The 20,988-nt window shown below is 52.7% G+C and overlaps 1 protein-coding gene across 2 annotated transcripts in view; it reads left to right on the top strand.

The window, feature by feature from the left end:
• LOC141273165 (pancreatic lipase-related protein 2-like) overlaps window positions 1–20,988 on the top strand; it is a 259,463-nt gene that overhangs the window by 125,983 nt on the left and 112,492 nt on the right. For both annotated transcript variants that reach the window (XM_073684616.1, XM_073684615.1), the window contains exons 6-7: window positions 5,548–5,658; window positions 5,728–5,832. In XM_073684616.1, coding sequence (XP_073540717.1) covers window positions 5,548–5,658; window positions 5,728–5,832 — 216 coding nt within the window. The remainder of the gene's footprint in view (window positions 1–5,547; window positions 5,659–5,727; window positions 5,833–20,988) is intronic.

The following is a 20,988-nucleotide window of genomic DNA, read 5'->3' as shown; positions in this document are numbered from 1 at the left end:
GCTCCCCGTGGCGGGCACATGACCCAGCTCCTCGCGGGGGGCACATGACCCAGCTCCTCGCGGCGGGCACATGACCCAGCTCCTCGTGGCGGGCACATGACCCAGCTCCCCGTGGAGGGCACATGACCCAGCTCCTCGTGGCGGGCACATGACCCAGCTCCCCGTGGCGGGCACATGACCCAGCTCCTCGCGGGGGGCACATGACCCAGCTCCTCGCGGCGGGCACATGACCCAGCTCCTCGTGGCGGGCACATGACCCAGCTCCCCGTGGCGGGCACATGACCCAGCTCCCCGCGGGGGGCACATGACCCAGCTCCTCGCGGCGGGCACATGACCCAGCTCCTCTCGGGGGGCACATGACCCAGCTCCTCTCGGGGGGCACATGACCCAGCTCCTCGTGGCGGGCACATGACCCAGCTCCTCGTGGCGGGCACATGACCCAGCTCCTCGTGGAGGGCACATGACCCAGCTCCTCGTGGAGGGCACATGACCCAGCTCCTCGCGGGGGGCACATGACCCAGCTCCTCGTGGAGGGCACATGACCCAGCTCCCCGTGGCGGGCACATGACCCAGCTCCCCGTGGCGGGCACATGACCCAGCTCCTCGCGGGGGGCACATGACCCAGCTCCTCGCGGAGGGCACATGACCCAGCTCCTCATGGAGGGCACATGACCCAGCTCCTCGTGGCGGGCACATGACCCAGCTCCCCGTGGCGGGCACATGACCCAGCTCCTCGTGGCGGGCACATGACCCAGCTCCTCGCGGGGGGCACATGACCCAGCTCCTCGTGGCGGGCACATGACCCAGCTCCCCGTGGAGGGCACATGACCCAGCTCCTCGTGGCGGGCACATGACCCAGCTCCCCGTGGCGGGCACATGACCCAGCTCCTCGCGGGGGGCACATGACCCAGCTCCTCGCGGCGGGCACATGACCCAGCTCCCCGTGGCGGGCACATGACCCAGCTCCTCGCGGCGGGCACATGACCCAGCTCCTCTCGGGGGGCACATGACCCAGCTCCTCTCGGGGGGCACATGACCCAGCTCCTCGTGGCGGGCACATGACCCAGCTCCTCGTGGCGGGCACATGACCCAGCTCGTGGCGGGCACATGACCCAGCTCCTCGCGGAGGGCACATGACCCAGCTCCTCGCGGGGGGCACATGACCCAGCTCCTCGTGGAGGGCACATGACCCAGCTCCCCGTGGCGGGCACATGACCCAGCTCCTCGCGGGGGGCACATGACCCAGCTCCTCGCGGGGGGCACATGACCCAGCTCCTCGCGGCGGGCACATGACCCAGCTCCTCGTGGCGGGCACATGACCCAGCTCCCTGTGGCGGGCACATGACCCAGCTCCTCGCGGGGGGCACATGACCCAGCTCCTCTCGGGGGGCACATGACCCAGCTCCTCGCGGAGGGCACATGACCCAGCTCCTCGCGGGGGGCACATGACCCAGCTCCTCGCGGCGGGCACATGACCCAGCTCCTCGCGGCGGGCACATGACCCAGCTCCTCGCGGCGGGCACATGACCCAGCTCCTCGTGGCGGGCACATGACCCAGCTCCCCGTGGAGGGCACATGACCCAGCTCCTCGTGGCGGGCACATGACCCAGCTCCCCGTGGCGGGCACATGACCCAGCTCCTCGCGGGGGGCACATGACCCAGCTCCTCGCGGCGGGCACATGACCCAGCTCCTCGTGGCGGGCACATGACCCAGCTCCCCGTGGCGGGCACATGACCCAGCTCCTCGCGGGGGGCACATGACCCAGCTCCTCGCGGCGGGCACATGACCCAGCTCCTCTCGGGGGGCACATGACCCAGCTCCTCTCGGGGGGCACATGACCCAGCTCCTCGTGGCGGGCACATGACCCAGCTCCTCGTGGCGGGCACATGACCCAGCTCCTCGTGGCGGGCACATGACCCAGCTCCTTGTGGAGGGCACATGACCCAGCTCCTCGCGGGGGGCACATGACCCAGCTCCTCGCGGAGGGCACATGACCCAGCTCCCCGTGGCGGGCACATGACCCAGCTCCCCGTGGCGGGCACATGACCCAGCTCCTCGCGGGGGGCACATGACCCAGCTCCTCGCGGAGGGCACATGACCCAGCTCCTCATGGAGGGCACATGACCCAGCTCCTCGTGGCGGGCACATGACCCAGCTCCTCGAGGCGGGCACATGACCCAGCTCCTCGTGGCGGGCACATGACCCAGCTCGTGGCGGGCACATGACCCAGCTCCTCGTGGCGGGCACATGACCCAGCTCCTCGCGGCGGGCACATGACCCAGCTCCTCGGGGCGGGCACATGACCCAGCTCCTCGCGGCGGGCACATGACCCAGCTCCTCGCGGCGGGCACATGACCCAGCTCCTCGTGGCGGGCACATGACCCAGCTCCTCGGGGCGGGCACATGACCCAGCTCCTCGGGGCGGGCACATGACCCAGCTCCTCGGGGCGGGCACATGACCCAGCTCCTCGTGGCGGGCACATGACCCAGCTCGTGGCGGGCACATGACCCAGCTCGTGGCGGGCACATGACCCAGCTCCTCGTGGCGGGCACATGACCCAGCTCCTCGCGAGGGGCACATGACCCAGCTCCTCGCGGGGGGCACATGACCCAGCTCCTCGCGGCGGGCACATGACCCAGCTCCTCGCGGGGGGCACATGACCCAGCTCCTCGCGGGGGGCACATGACCCAGCTCCTCGTGGAGGGCACATGACCCAGCTCCTCGCGGCGGGCACATGACCCAGCTCCTCGTGGCGGGCACATGACCCAGCTCCTCGTGGCGGGCACATGACCCAGCTCCTCGCGGCGGGCACATGACCCAGCTCCTCGCGGCGGGCACATGACCCAGCTCCTCGCGGCGGGCACATGACCCAGCTCCTCGGGGCGGGCACATGACCCAGCTCCTCGCGGCGGGCACATGACCCAGCTCCTCGTGGCGGGCACATGACCCAGCTCCTCGGGGCGGGCACATTACCCAGCTCCTCGGGGCGGGCACATGACCCAGCTCCTCGGGGCGGGCACATGACCCAACTCCTCGTGGCGGGCACATGACCCAGCTCGTGGCGGGCACATGACCCAGCTCGTGGCGGGCACATGACCCAGCTCCTCGTGGCGGGCACATGACCCAGCTCCTCGCGGCGGGCACATGACCCAGCTCCTCGCGGGGGGCACATGACCCAGCTCCTCGCGGGGGGCACATGACCCAGCTCCTCGTGGAGGGCACATGACCCAGCTCCTCGCGGCGGGCACATGACCCAGCTCCTCGCGGCAGGCACATGACCCAGCTCCTCGCAGGGGGCACATGACCCAGCTCCTCGTGGAGGGCACATGACCCAGCTCCTCGTGGGGGGCACATGACCCAGCTCCTCGCGGGGGGCACATGACCCAGCTCCTCGCGGGGGGCACATGACCCAGCTCCTCGTGGAGGGCACATGACCCAGCTCCTCGCGGCGGGCACATGACCTAGCTCCTCGCGGCGGGCACATGACCCAGCTCCTCGCGGGGAGCACATGACCCAGCTCCTCGCAGTGGGCACATGACCCAGCTCCTCGTGGAGGGCACATGACCCAGCTCCTCGCGGCGGGCACATGACCCAGCTCCTCGCGGCGGGCACATGACCCAGCTCCTCGCAGGGGGCACATGACCCAGCTCCTCGTGGAGGGCACATGACCCAGCTCCTCGCGGGGAGCACATGACCCAGCTCCTCGCGGCAGGCACATGACCCAGCTCCTCGCGGCGGGCACATGACCCAGCTCCTCGCGGGGGGCACATGACCCAGCTCCTCGTGGAGGGCACATGACCCAGCTCCTCGTGGAGGGCACATGACCCAGCTCCTCGCGGCGGGCACATGTCCCAGCTCCTCGCGGCGGGCACATGACCCAGCTCCTCGCGGGGGGCACATGACCCAGCTCCTCGCGGCGGGCACATGACCCAGCTCCTCGTGGAGGGCACATGACCCAGCTCCTCGCGGCGGGCACATGTCCCAGCTCCTCGCGGCGGGCACATGACCCAGCTCCTCGCGGGGGGCACATGACCCAGCTCCTCGCGGCGGGCACATGACCCAGCTCCTCGTGGCGGGCACATGACCCAGCTCCTCGTGGTGGGCACATGACCCAGCTCCTCGTGGAGGGCACATGACCCAGCTCCTCGCGGGGAGCACATGACCCAGCTCCTCGCGGCAGGCACATGACCCAGCTCCTCGCGGCGGGCACATGACCCAGCTCCTCGCGGGGGGCACATGACCCAGCTCCTCGTGGCGGGCACATGACCCAGCTCCTCGTGGCGGGCACATGACCCAGCTCCTCGTGGTGGGCACATGACCCAGTTCCACGTTCTTCTGTCTATCCAGCCAGACTTGATGAACTCCACGTTTCTCCATTTCCTCCACCTTCACTTGTCGAAGGTCTCGGTGACTTCTCACCCGCTGCGCCCGTCTAGTCCTTCCTCTGCTGCATCCTCCTCCTCCTCCTCCTCGCCCCGCTTCCATCACGATCATACCTTATACATTCTGCAGTTTTTGGATTTATTTTCTCATCATTTCCATTTTCTGCTTGCTGTCATTGACAGTTTATATTGAGAGTCAGACCCTGACCTCCTACTTCTCCCCGCTGAGGATTTGTTACAGTGTCAGGGCAGACGATCCTCTGTGAGATAAGCGCATATAAAGCTCACATCACTCTCCTGTTCTGATGGTTTGTTACAATGTGTCAGTGCAGGTTACATGTATCAGTCCGGGGTCCGGGCTGTTTGGCTTTCAGTAGTGGTAGGTTCTCTGTTCCACACACTTTATCTGTCAGAGGAGGATTTTATTGAGCAGGACATGATGTGTGTAGGGCCATATCCATGGACCCTCTGTCAGCTCCGTGGCCCCCACTCCCATCACACATCCGGCCCATCCTTCCTGAAGATCCCTGATGTGAAGAGATCTGACCCATAAACGGTCACATCTGTACAATCTCGTAAGTTTTGCTCTCTCCACTCCAGAGACAGGACGCCATTCATGTGAGGTACATATTGGGGGTATATACGGCTGCAGACGGCTCAGACACATCAGTCCTATGAGCTGTGATGTAAGCAGCCCCTGGAGGCGGTCGCTGCATGCCACTGCTGTCACTGATAGACTAGCCCCGGAGCCTTCCTTACTGACTGTCACTGTTTATCCTCCGGTGCTGCACTGTTGCTCTGTTCTGATCTGCAGTCAGTGCATTGGCTGCTTGCAATGATGAGGTCATCAGCTCCTCAATGTAACAGAGTCCAGCCATTTAGGTCCTGAGTGTCAGTTCTGTATGACAGAGCTCTGCTTCTGGATGCTGCCTGTTACCTTGATGCTTGGACCTCCTAACTCTGATCCTGCCTTGCCCCATTTTTTCCCAGCTGGGATTTGTAGTTCTACTATATTGGCCCTTATCCTTATCTCTATCTGACTACAGTCCAGGCTTTATGTCCTGTTGCCATTGGACCGTGTGATCAGAACAACTTGAAGCCACGAGAATCCACACCCCAGGGCGATACTTTATTTTACTTACCTAGTCCGTTCTCTTCTCAAGGTCTAGATCCGGCCCGGCCCTGGTTTGAGAACACACCTGAAGAAGTACGCCTCGACCCTTCTGATGCTGATTTTGTCGATGTGATCCACACTGACACCAATAAGTTGACTGGTAATGATCTGTACAGTGAGTGTAGAGGTTCTCAGAACAAGCCCATAACTCTCATATTGAATTCTCCAGGTGTCGGGATCATTAAACCTATTGGACACTCTGACTTTTACCCAAACGGAGGTCATCACATGACCGGGTGTCCAAGCAAGCTGGCAATCCTGGGTAACAAAAGTGGTAAGATATTCTCACTGAATCTCCTCCACAGTGTGACCGCTCTTACAGTACAGACCTCCACAGTGTGACCGCTCTTACAGTACAGAGCTCCACAGTGTGACCGCTCTTACAGTACAGAGCTCTATAGTGTGACCGCTCTTACAGTACAGAGCTCTATAGTGTGACCGCTCTTACAGTACACAGCTCTATAGTGTTGTGGGGGTCGTGATGACATTCCACTCGTCCTCCAGTCACTCCAAATTCAAACTATGAGCATGGGTCAACCATTCAAAGAATGAGTCAGACAACAAGCTGGTTCAAACTCAGAGCATGCTCAGAAGGCTACTACAGACAACGTCCTCAGCAATGTTCTGAGTTTATTTTTTACATACACAAATTTAAATACACTACATAATGGGGAGGGGATAGGGGTTGTCCGGGGCGGGGTAAGCCATGAAAGTCCAGTGTCTGGCCACTCCTGATTGGTCCACATCTCCTTATCTCAGTCTCTGGGCAGATATTGCAGCCGTCAGCTTATAATCTTGTTTCGTTTCTCTGGAATGAGTCTTGGCAACACTGGAACTGTCTTAGTTTAAGTTTCGATTTGAGTATTACGTAGCAAGGAAAGCTTATTGTTATATGACACAAAATGGTGGTTAGTACATTAGCAAAAAAGCGTATAAAAGTTACAAAAGTATAAAAGTTACAAATATATATATATTCTCTTTTACCCCGACATTCCCCCCTAAACACTAAGCTTTCCTTTGCTTCGGGGCCTTTGAGACTGTCCATGTGTGGGGAGAGGGGAGGTGGATTTCTTCACCCAATCATCTTAGAAGCTGCCCCCTTATGGGACGCCCCCAGACAATCGAGCCCTATCCTGAATGACACATGGAGTTCTCCCAACTGATCCTAAACTGAATCTTTCAATTGAACTTTATCATGAGGGGGTCTGGTCAGGCTTGTTCAAAGGAGTATATTTCTCTATATAAGGGGACTATGCAGCACAGGACCACCAGGCCCAATACTAGTAGACCTCCCATTACTAGACAAACTTGTTGGAGGAATCCCTTGAGCCCTCCCGACCAACCTGAGAAGAAGGAGGTATCTACCCCTGTGTGGTAGCTGTCCACCCTGGGACAGACAGTAAGCATATGGAAAGGATATAGAAGAAGGTAGTCATCTTTTATAGACTCGTTCTGTCTCTCGTGCAGTGGGAGGCGTGAATCCAGGTGCTCTTGCCCTCAAGCTTCAGAGCCGTCGGGGTGGTGAGAAGCACAGTGTACGGTCCCTCGAACCGCGGCTGGAGGCAGTCTTTCCGGACAAACTTCTTCACATACACTAGATCGCCTGGGATGAAATCATGTACTGCATCACCTGTAGATTCTGGGAGAGAAGCAGATACTGGAGAGCGGGTGTTAGTCAATTCTCTAGACAAGGCAATCACAAATTTTACCACTCTATCATGTGTTTCAGACAACTCTTGGGGCCTAATCTCTCCTATCTTGGGTGGGGTCCCAAACAAAATTTTATAGGGAGTCAGCCCATGTTTGGCCTGAGGAGTGTGTGTGATATGATACAATACTATGGGGAGTGGGTCGGGCCAGGGGAGGGGATGATCTTTGGTCATTTTCAAGAGCTGGGTCTTGAGTGTGGAATTCATTCTCTCCACTTTGCCTGAACTGGCAGGATGGTATGGAGTGTGGAGGCCCAAATCTGTTCCCAACATGTTCCAGAGTTCTTCGTAGATATTTGCTGTGAAAGCTGGTCCTTGATCCGATTCTATGACTTGGGGAACTCCAAATCTGCAGGCAATTTCGGTGATCAGTTTCTTGGTTGTGACTTTAGCAGTCATGTTGACAACCGGGTAGGCCTCGGGCCAGGCTGAGAACATATCCACGGCTACCAAAACGTACTCATATTTTCCTGCTTTAGGCATTTGGATATGGTCGACTTGTATTCTCTGCCAAGGGTAGTCTGGTTTAGCCAGATGTTGAAGAGGGACCCGTGCCGTACACGTTGGGTTGCAGGTAGCGCAGACAGAGCAGGATTTTGAGTACGCAGTCACAGTGGAAGAGATTCCGGGTGCAAAGTACAGTTTCTTGATACATGCCAAAGCTTGATTCTTTCCTCTGTGTGTAGGCCCGTGAGCCCATGCTGCCACAGCTGAGTACATGCGTCTAGGCAAGCAAGGCTTCCCATCCACTTGGTAAAAAGTCGAGTTGACCTTTGAATCTTTGCGACCTGCCAGCACGGCTCCTGCCGCTTTCCATTGCTTGACTTCTTCAGTGGGGGGTCTTCCTTTGTTCCTCACACAATTTTTCTTTAGGCATCCTGACCCCCCTGGATTCCACTCGTGTCTCCGCTGGACTTGTATGGTCTTCCGCCGGCTGTTCCTTGGCTCTTGCTCTAGTGAGCGCCACAGCTACGGTTTGCAGAGTCTCTCCCATCTCTTCTTCCTTTTCCTGCCACTTTGATGACACATTCTCCACTGCTGCAGTCTTGGCTGCTTGGTCAGCTAGGTGGTTACCCCTGGCTTCTCTGGATTCTAGTCTTCCATGAGCCTTGACCTTGATAACAGCAACCTGAATGGGTAGTTCCAGGGCCTTAATTAGGGCCTTAATCCATGAGACATGTTTCACTGGTGTACCTGCAGCTGTGATGAATCCTCTAGACTTCCACAAGAGTCCAGAATCATTGCAAATTCCATGTCCATACCTGGAATCGGTATATACATATTCGCCTTTGTTCCTGCTGCCAGGTGGCAGGACTCTGTGAGAGCCACAAGTTCAGCTTCTTGTGCAGACATGTATGGTGGTAGAGCTTCAGCCTTGAGGACTGTTAGGTCCGTTGTGACAGCATATCCCGTGTGGAACTTCCCTTGAGGGTCTGCGAGCGGATGTGCCACCATATTCTCTGGAGCAGAAATCTCTTCCTGCAAAATTTTTATACAATCATGAGGTTCTACCAATGGACCTTCACCCTCCTCACCTTCCCCCCTAGAAGGTGGAAGCAAAGTGGCAGGATTGATAGTCAGACATCTGGTCAGCTGACTTGTCAAGGAGGATGTGAGCAGCGTGGAACGCCTTAAGGCATGGGGGGGGCAGTTCGGGCGACAGGGTCCAGGCGGGCTGAGTAGTAGCCCAAAGGCCGATACTTATGATCATAGCGTTGTGCTAGAACTCCAGAGGCATGACCTTCCGATTCCGAGACAAAAAGGTGAAATGGCTGAGTATAGTCTGGTAAGCCCAAGGCCGGGGCAGAGACAACAGCCTGTTTAAGGCGGTCAAAACATAGTCTGTGTTGATGAAAAACACGTGGATCTTCAGCATGAAGCCAAACTGAGCCTTCATCCTTGAGACAGTCGTACAGAGATTGCATGAGCTTTGAGGCATCAGGGATCCATTGCCTGCAGTAAGTGATGAGGCCAAGGAAAGTCTGCATAGCGGAATAGGTGGTTGGGAAAGTGATATCCATGATGGCTTGTTTCCTTTCTTCAGTCAGATGTCTAGTACCTTGTGATATACAATGTCCGAGGAAAATGACCTTGGGCAGACACCATTGGACTTTGCCTTTCGAGACTTTACAGTTAGCTGAGTGAAGAAACCAGAGAAGGGATGCTGACATCTCTGGCAAATTTTCTTCAGTGCCACAGAGTAAAAGATCATCCACATACTGTAGAAGGGTGACCTGAGGGTTCTCTTGAACCCATGGCTCCAGAATAGACTTCATAGAATGAGTGAATTGGTTAGGAGAGTTCTGGGCTCTTTGCGGAGTCCTGGTCCATGTAAGCTGTGCTCCTTGAAAGGTGAAGGCAGAAAGAAACCACGAATCTTCATGTAAGGGTATACTGAAGAAGGCGTTGGCCAGATCTAACACCGTAAACAAGGTGGCCGTTGGAGGCACCTGAGACAAAAGGGTGTTTGGGTTGGGTACCACTGGAGTTTCTAAAATGGTAGCTGCATTGACGGCTCTGAGATCCTGAACCAACCGGTATCTTGGAGGCTCTCGCGGAGCGGTTTTCTTCTTTGGCTTAGTATCCTTTTCCATTTTTAGCATTGATTTTTGGAAAGCTTTAACGATATCCACCGCGTCGTTGAAAGAAGAAGAACGAATCTCGGGCCGTACTCTCAGGACTTCATCTCTGAGGGCGTCTTGTAGGCCATTTACCAGGGCCTGAACCAACAGGGCGGCCTGCGTCTTGACGTGAGGACTGTATCCAAGATCCTCAAAATGCATGCTGAGTTTTGCAGCATATCTTTCCACAGATTCATCAGGGTCTTGTTGAACATCTTGTACAGACCCAGCTTGATCTGACAAGCGATCCTGAGCCCAGGCTTTTAACTGTTTCATGTATTCTAGGCCGGATTCATACGTACTAAGGGGTCCTGCTTTTGTGGAAACCATGGCCTTTTGAAAGCTCTCCGTTTTCGGCTAAGTGAGCCTGGCATTCTGCAGCCAGAGTAGAACCAGCAGCAAGGGAAATTTTGCGAGCCAATCCTCCAACATGGCTCATACAGGTGTTTGCAGGGTTGACTATGGCCCCCACCCGATGTGTAAGGATGTCACCATAGCCTATTGACAGAGTGACAGGGCGTCCTGATGGGTCTACTAGATTCCGGGAGCGGCAGGGGTCCCAGACTTCTGAGGGGCTGGGGGGTGGGGCTCTTTCAGCAGTTGCTTGGAGCAAGGGCCGGAGTACGGGTAATGGATGTGGGGTGAAGGATGCCATAGGAGACGTATGGGGTAAAGGAGGGGGGGGCTGGAGTATCTTGAGCCCATCCCTCATCTGGCTCCATATCGTCTTGAGTAACAGTATGTTGGCGGAGGGAGAGCAGTCTGGCCTGAAATTCTGGGGGGTTGAGGAGGATATCCCCAGGGTTGTGGGTGACTCCCATAGGAAACAGGGGAAGCGTCTCAGCATCGTGGACTGGAGCAGAGGGTGTCACATTAGTTTCAGATGGGTGCTCTGGGACTGCGGGCTTTTCCACCTGTGCTGGTGGCTGGTAATATGCACCGGACGGATCTAGTAGTGGATATAGGCCGGATTGGGGCTTTCCGGGCCTCCCACAACAAGTAAGAGGTGTTGCAAGATGGCCGTGGGAGGGAGGAGTTGGAGTGGAAATGGGATAGTTCTTGGAGGCAGGAAAAGGTGTAGTAAGATGGCCGTTGGAGGGAGGAGGGGGGAGTGGGGGTGGGATTGTTCTTGGGGGCAGGCTGGGCATCGTGCCATGGGCGGCCCCCCCCCCCCACAGACACAGCAGAACTTCGGGTTCTGCTGTCAGCACATACGACACATCCATCCTTCCGATGATTTAGCGTCGGCGCCATTATAGGGTGGTGGCTGAGGGCTCGGTGTAGTGACAGGCATCAACGGGGTTATGGCCAATTTAGGGTCACATAACAAATCACATTCTGCAGCTTTCATGTATCCGAACAAAGGCTCGGCATTCTCTGTTCCCCCCTGCACCATCTACTCTAAGATGTGCTTGAGTCTGGTGCAAAAATCCTCACCCAACTTTCCCAACTTCTGTATCACACATTCTTTCTACACTGAAAACTAAAGCCTGCCTGTACTGGATAAGCTTATCATGTTATACAAATTCCTAACATTCTTCTTGCCTTCTTGCCTTCCCGTAACTCCACTAATTGGCTTAACTCCCACAGCAGCATTCCACAACTTACGAGATCTTTCAAATTTGAATATACTCAACATTTTCTTATAGAATGCAATGATCTGTCGCGACTCAGATCACTGGTGCAGTCCACAGGTCGCCATTCCTCAGTGTAGAGCACACCTCAATACACTGATGAGATAGAGAGACACCTCAATCTAACTCCTTTCCTAGCCTTGAATGGCGACTTTACAGTGCGACTCACCACGGCACCCTGACTACAGGTCACCATCCGTCAGTGTAGAGACACCTCAATACACTGATGAGATAGAGAGACACCTCAATCTATCTCCTTTCCTACCACGGCACCACCCGACAGTGTAGAGACACCTCAATACACTGTTTAGATAGAGAGACACCTCAATCTATCTGCTTTCCTACCATGGTACCACCCGACAGTGTAGAGACACCTCAATACACTGTTTCCTAACCTTGACTTTACAGCAGTCTCTGTGTTAGACGAAGATCACTCCTCAATTCGTCACAGATTCTGACAGCACAACACCTCCTTTACACTACAATTCAGGAATGCTTTGAAACTTCGACTATCAGTTACGGGAGGCAGCTATCTAAGAAAAGTACAGTGACCGGGGGAGGAGGAGGTGGTGTGCACACGAGCACGCGCAGGCATGCGACGTCACTCGTTTTAACACTTGCTGGTTCAGGACGTGGTGCGGGACGCCTGAGGTCTCACCACTTGACCGGTCACCCACCCAGATCCAACCTGACAACCCAACAGGAACCGCTGCGGCTGACACACAGGCAAGTGAGACATATAAAATACATCTCAACTTACCGTGTTCGATGGAGGTTGATCAGGCCTCAAATTCAGCCACCGCGGTCACCACCAGGGAAATCAGCAATATGGGTCCGGGAGGGCGGCGTACCGCTAGCCACGCCCCACGTTGGGCGCCATTTGTGGGGGTCGTGATGACATTCCACTCGTCCTCCAGTCACTCCAAATTCAAACTATGAGCATGGGTCAACCATTCAAAGAATGAGTCAGACAACAAGCTGGTTCAAACTCAGAGCATGCTCAGAAGGCTACTACAGACAACGTCCTCAGCAATGTTCTGAGTTTATTTTTTACATACACAAATTTAAATACACTACATAATGGGGAGGGGATAGGGGTTGTCCGGGGCGGGGTAAGCAATGAAAGTCCAGTGTCTGGCCACTCCTGATTGGTCCACATCTCCTTATCTCAGTCTCTGGGCAGATATTGCAGCCGTCAGCTTATAATCTTGTTTCGTTTCTCTGGAATGAGTCTTGGCAACACTGGAACTGTCTTAGTTTAAGTTTCGATTTGAGTATTACGTAGCAAGGAAAGCTTATTGTTATATGACACAAAATGGTGGTTAGTACATTAGCAAAAAAGCGTATAAAAGTTACAAAAGTATAAAAGTTACAAATATATATATATTCTCTTTTACCCCGACAGTGTGACCGCTCTAACAGTACAGAGCTCTATAGTGTGACCGCTCTTACAGTTCAGAGCTTTATAGTGTGACCGCTCTTACAGCACAGAGCTGTATAGTGTGACCGCTCTTACAGTACAGAGCTCTATAGTGTGACCGCTCTTACAGCACAGAGCTGTATAGTGTGACCGCTCTTACAGTACAGAGCTCTATAGTGTGACCGCTCTTACAGTACACAGCTCTATAGTGTGACCGCTCTTACAGTACAGAGCTCTATAGTGTGACCGCTCTTACAGTACAGAGCTCTATAGTGTGACCGCTCTTACAGTACACAGCTCTATAGTGTGACCGCTCTTACAGTACAGAGCTCTATAGTGTGACCGCTCTTACAGTACAGAGCTCTATAGTGTGACCGCTCTTACAGTGCAGAGCTCTATAGTGTGACCACTCTTACAGTACAGAGCTCTATAGTGTGACCGCTCTTACAGTACAGAGCTCTATAGTGTGACCGCTCTTACAGTACACAGCTCTATAGTGTGACCGCTCTTAAAGTACACAGCTCTATAGTGTGACCGCTCTTACAGTACACAGCTCTATAGTGTGACCGCTCTTACAGTACACAGCTCTATAGTGTGACCGCTCTTACTGTACAGAGCTCTATAGTGTGACCGCTCTTACAGTACACAGCTCTATAGTGTGACCGCTCTTACAGTACAGAGCTCTATAGTGTGACCGCTCTTACAGTACAGAGCTCTATAGTGTGACCGCTCTTACAGTACACAGCTCTATAGTGTGACCGCTCTTACAGTACAGAGCTCTATAGTGTGACCGCTCTTACAGTGCAGAGCTCTATAGTGTGACCGCTCTTACAGTACAGAGCTCTATAGTGTGACCGCTCTTACAGTACAGAGCTCTATAGTGTGACCGCTCTTACAGTGCAGAGCTCTATAGTGTGACCGCTCTTACAGTACAGAGCTCTATAGTTTGACCGCCCTTCAGTACAGAGCTCTACAGTGTGACCGCTCTTACAGTACAGAGCTCTATAGTGTGACCGCTCTTACAGTACACAGCTCTATAGTGTGACCCCTCTTACAGTGCAGAGCTCTATAGTGTGACCGCTCTTACAGTACAGAGCTCTATATTGTGACCGCTCTTACAGTACAGAGCTCTATAGTGTGACCGCTCTTACAGTACAGAGCTCTATAGTGTGACCGCTCTTACAGTACAGAGCTCTATAGTGTGACCGCTCTTACGGTACAGAGCTCTATAGTGTGACCGCTCTTACGGTACAGAGCTCTATAGTGTGACCGTCCTTACAGTACAGAGCTCTATAGTGTGACCGCTCTTACAGTACACAGCTCCATAGTGTGACCGCTCTTACAGTACAGAGCTCTATAGTGTGACCGCTCTTACAGTACAGAGCTCTATAGTGTGACCGCTCTTACAGTACACAGCTCCATAGTGTGACCGCTCTTACAGTACACAGCTCTATAGTGTGACCGCTCTCACAGTATAGAGCTCTATAGTGTGACCGCTCTTACAGTACAGAGCTCTATATTGTGACCGCTCTTACAGTACAGAGCTCTATAGTGTGACCGCTCTTACAGTACAGAGCTCTATAATGTGACCGCTCTTACAGTACAGAGCTCTATAGTGTGACCGCTCTTACAGTACGGAGCTCCATAGTGTGACCCCTCTTACAGTACAGAGCTCTATAGTGTGACCGCTCTTACAGTACACAGCTCTATAGTGTGACCGCTCTTACAGTACAGAGTTCTATAGTGTGACCGCTCTTACAGTACAGAGCTCTATAGTGTGACCGTTCTTACGGTACACAGCTCCATAGTGTGACCGCTCTTACAGTACAGAGCTCTATAGTGTGACCGTTCTTACAGTACAGAGCTCCATAGTGTGACCACTCTTACAGTACAGAGTTCTATAGTGTGACCGCTCTTACAGTACAGAGCTCTATAGTGTGACCGTTCTTACGGTACACAGCTCCATAGTGTGACCGCTCTTACAGTACAGAGCTCTATAGTGTGACCGTTCTTACAGTACAGAGCTCCATAGTGTGACCGCTCTTACAGTACAGAGCTCTATAGTGTGACCGCTCTTACAGTACAGAGCTTTATAGTGTGACCGCTCTTACTGTACACAGTTCTATAGTGTGACCGCTCTTACAGTACAGAGCTCTATAGTGTGACCGCTCTTACAGTACACAGCTCTACAGTGTGACCGCTCTTACAGTACAGAGCTCTATAGTGTGACCGTTCTTACGGTACACAGCTCCATAGTGTGACCGCTCTTACAGTACAGAGCTCTATAGTGTGACCGTTCTTACAGTACAGAGCTCCATAGTGTGACCGCTCTTACAGTATAGAGCTCTATAGTGTGACCGCTCTTTCAGTACAGAGCTCTATAGTGTGACAGCTCTTACAGTACAGAGCTCTATAGTGTGACCGCTCTTACAGTACAGAGCTCTATAGTGTGACTGCTCTTACAGTACACAGCTCTATAGTGTGACCGCTCTTACAGTACACAGCTCTATAGTGTGACCGCTCTTACAGTACACAGCTCTATAGTGTGACCGCTCTTACAGTACACAGCTCTATAGTGTGACCGCTCTTACAGTATGGAGCTCTATAGTGTGACCGCTCTTACTGTACACAGCTCTATAGTGTGACCGCTCTCACAGTACAGAGCTGTATAGTGTGACCGCTCTTACAGTACAGAGCTCTATAGTGTGACCGCTCTTACAGTACAGAGCTCTATAGTGTGACCGCTCTTACAGTACACAGCTCTATAGTGTGACCGCTCTTACAGTACAGAGCTCTATAGTGTGACCGCTCTTACAGTACAGAGCTCTATAGTGTGACCGCTCTTACAGTACAGAGCTCCATAGTGTGACCCCTCTTACAGTACACAGCTCTATAGTGTGACCGCTCTTACAGTACAGAGCTCTATAGTGTGAACGCTCTTACAGTACAGAGCTCTATAGTTTGACCGCTCTTACAGTACACAGCTCTATAGTGTGACCGCTCTTACAGTACAGAGCTCCATAGTGTGACCCCTCTTACAGTACACAGCTCTATAGTGTGACCGCTCTTACAGTACAGAGCTCTATAGTGTGAACGCTCTTACAGTACAGAGCTCTATAGTGTGACCGCTCTTACAGTACAGAGCTCTATAGTGTGACCGCTCTTACAGTACAGAGCTCTATAGTGTGACCGCTCTTACAGTACACAGCTCTATAGTGTGACCGCTCTTACAGTACAGAGCTCTATAGTGTGACCGCTCTTACAGTACAGAGCTCCATAGTGTGACCCCTCTTACAGTACACAGCTCTATAGTGTGACCGCTCTTACAGTACAGAGCTCTATAGTGTGACCGCTCTTACAGTACAGAGCTCTATAGTGTGACCGCTCTTACAGTACACAGCTCTATAGTGCGACCCCTCTTACAGTACAGAGCTCTATAGTGCGAACGCTCTTATAGTACAGAGCTCTATAGTGTGACCGCTCTTACAGTACACAGCTCTATAGTGTGACCGCTCTTACAGTACAGAGCTCTATAGTGTGACCGCTCTTACAGTACAGAGCTCTATAGTGTGACCGCTCTTACAGTACACAGCTCTATAGTGTGACCGCTCTTACAGTACACAGCTCTATAGTGCGACCCCTCTTACAGTACAGAGCTCTATAATGCGACCGCTCTTACAGTACACAGCTCTATAGTGTGACCGCTCTTACAGTACAGAGCTCTATAGTGTGAACGCTCTTACAGTACAGAGCTCTATAGTGTGACCGCTCTTACAGTACAGAGCTCTATAGTGTGACCGCTCTTACGTTACAGAGCTCTATAGTGTGACCGCTCTTACAGTGCACAGCTCTATAGTGTGACCGCTCTTACAGTACAGAGCTCTATAGTGTGACCGCTCTTACAGTACACAGCTCTATAGTGTGACCGCTGTTACAGTACACAGCTCTATAGTGTGACCGCTCTTACAGTACACAGCTCTATAGTGTGACCGCTCTTACAGTACAGAGCTCTATAGTGTGACCGCTCTTACAGTACAGAGCTCTATAGTGTGACCGCTCTTACAGTACAGAGCTCTATAGTGTGACCGCTCTTACAGTACAGGGCTCTATAGTGTGACCGCTCTTACAGTACAGGGCTCTATAGTGTGACCGCTCTTACAGTACAGAGCTCTATAGTGTGACCGCTCTTACAGTACACAGCTCTATAGTGGGACCGCTCTTACAGTACATAGCTCTATAGTGGGACCGCTCTTACAGTACACAGCTCTATAGTGTGACCGCTCTTACAGTACAGACCTCCATAGTGTGACCGCTCTTACAGTACAGAGCGCTATAGTGTGACCGCTCTTACAGTACACAGCTCTACAGTGTGACCGCTCTTACAGTACAGAGCTCTATAGTGTGACCGCTCTTACAGTACAGAGCTCTATAGTGTGACCGCTCTTACAGTACAGAGCTCTATAGTGTGACCGCTCTTACAGTACAGAGCTCTATAGTGTGACCGCTCTTACAGCACAGAGCTGTATAGTGTGACCGCTCTTACAGTACAGAGCTTTATAGTGTGACCGCTCTTACAGTACAGAGCTCTATAGTGTGACCGCTCTTGCAGTACAGAGCTCTATAGTGTGACCGCTCTTACAGTACAGAGCTCTATAGTGTGACCGCTCTTACAGCACAGAGCTGTATAGTGTGACCGCTCTTACAGTACAGAGCTCTATAGTGTGACCGCTCTTACAGTACAGAGCTCTATAGTGTGACCGCTCTTACAGTACAGGGGTCTATAGTGTGACCGCTCTTACAGTACAGAGCTCTATAATGTGACCGCTCTTGCAGTACAGAGCTCTATAGTGTGACCGCTCTTGCAGTACAGAGCTCTATAGTGTGACCGCTCTTACAGTACAGAGCTCTATAGTGTGACCGCTCTTACAGCACAGAGCTCTATAGTGTGACCGCTCTTACAGTACAGAGCTCTATAGTGTGACCGCTCTTACAGTACAGAGCTCTATAGTGTGACCGCTCTTACAGTACAGAGCTCCATAGTGTGACCCCTCTTACAGTACACAGCTCTATAGTGTGACCGCTCTTACAGTACAGAGCTCTATAGTGTGAACGCTCTTACAGTACAGAGCTCTATAGTGTGACCGCTCTTACAGTACAGAGCTCCACAGCGTGACCGCTCTTACAGTACACAGCTCTATAGTGTGACCGCTCTTACAGTACAGAGCTCTATAGTGTGACCGCTCTTACAGTACAGAGCTCTATAGTGTGACCGCTCTTACAGTACAGAGCTCTATAGTGTGACCGCTCTTACAGTACACAGCTCTATAGTGTGACCGCTCTTACAGTACACAGCTCTATAGTGTGACCGCTCTTACAGTACACAGCTCTATAGTGTGACCGCTCTTACAGTACAGAGCTCTATAGTGTGACCGCTCTTACAGTACACAGCTCTATAGTGCGACCCCTCTTACAGTACAGAGCTCTATAGTGCGAACGCTCTTATAGTACAGAGCTCTATAGTGTGACCGCTCTTACAGTACACAGCTCTATAGTGTGACCGCTCTTACAGTACAGAGCTCTATAGTGTGACCGCTCTTACAGTACAGAGCTCTATAGTGTGACCGCTCTTACAGTACACAGCTCTATAGTGTGACCGCTCTTACAGTACACAGCTCTATAGTGCGACCCCTCTTACAGTACAGAGCTCTATAATGCGACCGCTCTTACAGTACACAGCTCTATAGTGTGACCGCTCTTACAGTACAGAGCTCTATAGTGTGAACGCTCTTACAGTACAGAGCTCTATAGTGTGACCGCTCTTACAGTACAGAGCTCTATAGTGTGACCGCTCTTACGTTACAGAGCTCTATAGTGTGACCGCTCTTACAGTGCACAGCTCTATAGTGTGACCGCTCTTACAGTACAGAGCTCTATAGTGTGACCGCTCTTACAGTACACAGCTCTATAGTGTGACCGCTCTTACAGTACACAGCTCTATAGTGTGACCGCTCTTACAGTACACAGCTCTATAGTGTGACCGCTCTTACAGTACAGAGCTCTATAGTGTGACCGCTCTTACAGTACAGAGCTCTATAGTGTGACCGCTCTTACAGTACAGAGCTCTATAGTGTGACCGCTCTTACAGTACAGGGCTCTATAGTGTGACCGCTCTTACAGTACAGGGCTCTATAGTGTGACCGCTCTTACAGTACAGAGCTCTATAGTGTGACCGCTCTTACAGTACACAGCTCTATAGTGGGACCGCTCTTACAGTACATAGCTCTATAGTGGGACCGCTCTTACAGTACACAGCTCTATAGTGTGACCGCTCTTACAGTACAGACCTCCATAGTGTGACCGCTCTTACAGTACAGAGCGCTATAGTGTGACCGCTCTTACAGTACACAGCTCTACAGTGTGACCGCTCTTACAGTACAGAGCTCTATAGTGTGACCGCTCTTACAGTACAGAGCTCTATAGTGTGACCGCTCTTACAGTACAGAGCTCTATAGTGTGACCGCTCTTACAGCACAGAGCTGTATAGTGTGACCGCTCTTACAGTACAGAGCTTTATAGTGTGACCGCTCTTACAGTACAGAGCTCTATAGTGTGACCGCTCTTGCAGTACAGAGCTCTATAGTGTGACCGCTCTTACAGTACAGAGCTCTATAGTGTGACCGCTCTTACAGCACAGAGCTGTATAGTGTGACCGCTCTTACAGTACAGAGCTCTATAGTGTGACCGCTCTTACAGTACAGAGCTCTATAGTGTGACCGCTCTTACAGTACAGGGGTCTATAGTGTGACCGCTCTTACAGTACAGAGCTCTATAATGTGACCGCTCTTGCAGTACAGAGCTCTATAGTGTGACCGCTCTTGCAATACAGAGCTCTATAGTGTGACCGCTCTTACAGTACAGAGCTCTATAGTGTGACCGCTCTTACAGCACAGAGCTCTATAGTGTGACCGCTCTTACAGTACAGAGCTCTATAGTGTGACCGCTCTTACAGTACAGAGCTCTATAGTGTGACCGCTCTTACAGTACAGAGCTCTATAGTGTGACCGGTCTTACAGTACAGAGCTCTATAGTGTGACCTGTCTTACAGTACAGAACTCTATAGTGTGACCGCTCTTACAGTACAGAGCTCTATAGTGTGACCGCTCTTACAGTACAGAGCTCTATAGTGTGACCGCTCTTACTATACAGAGCTCTATAGTGTGACCGCTCTTACAGTACAGAGCTCTATAATGTGACCGCTCTTTCAGTACAGAGCTCTATAGTGTGACTGCTCTTACAGTACAGAGCTCTATAGTGTGACCGCTCTTACATTACAGAGCTCTATAGTGTGACCGCTCTTACAGTACAGAGCTCCATAGTGTGACCGCTCTTACAGTACAGAGCTCTATAGTGTGACCGCTCTTACAGTACAGAGCTCTATAGTGTGACCGCTCTTACAGTACAGAGCTCTATAGTGTGACCTCTCACAGTACAGAGCTCTAGAGTGTGACCGCTGTTACAGTGCAGAGCTCTATAGTGTGACCGCTCTTACAGTACAGAGCTCTATATTGTGACCGCTCTTACAGTACAGAGCTCTATAGTGTGACCGCTCTTACAGTACAGAGCTCTATAGTGTGACCGCTCTTACAGTACAGAGCTCTATAGTGTGACCGCTCTTACAGTACAGAGCTCTATAGTGTGACCGCTCTTACGGTACAGAGCTCTATAGTGTGACCGTTCTTACGGTACACAGCTCCATAGTGTGACCGCTCTTACAGTACACAGCTCTATAGTGTGACCGCTCTTACAGTATAGAGCTCTATAGTGTGACCGCTCTTACAGTACAGAGCTCTATAGTGTGACGGCTCTTACAGTACAGAGCTCTATAGTGTGACCGCTCTTACAGTACAGAGCTCTATAATGTGACCGCTCTTACAGTACACAGCTCTATAGTGTGACCGCTCTTACAGTACAGAGCTCTATAGTGTGACCGCTCTTACAGTACAGAGCTCTATAGTGTGACCGCTCTTACAGTACAGAGCTCTATAG

The sequence above is a fragment of the Phyllobates terribilis genome, unplaced genomic scaffold (genome assembly GCF_046119375.1).
Source record: "Phyllobates terribilis strain yellow unplaced genomic scaffold, ASM4611937v1 Scaffold_5__5_contigs__length_657084704, whole genome shotgun sequence".
Lineage (NCBI taxonomy): Eukaryota > Metazoa > Chordata > Amphibia > Anura > Dendrobatidae > Phyllobates > Phyllobates terribilis.
The sequence above is the reverse complement of the archived record's forward strand: the minus strand, read 5'-3'. Positions and strand labels throughout refer to the sequence as shown.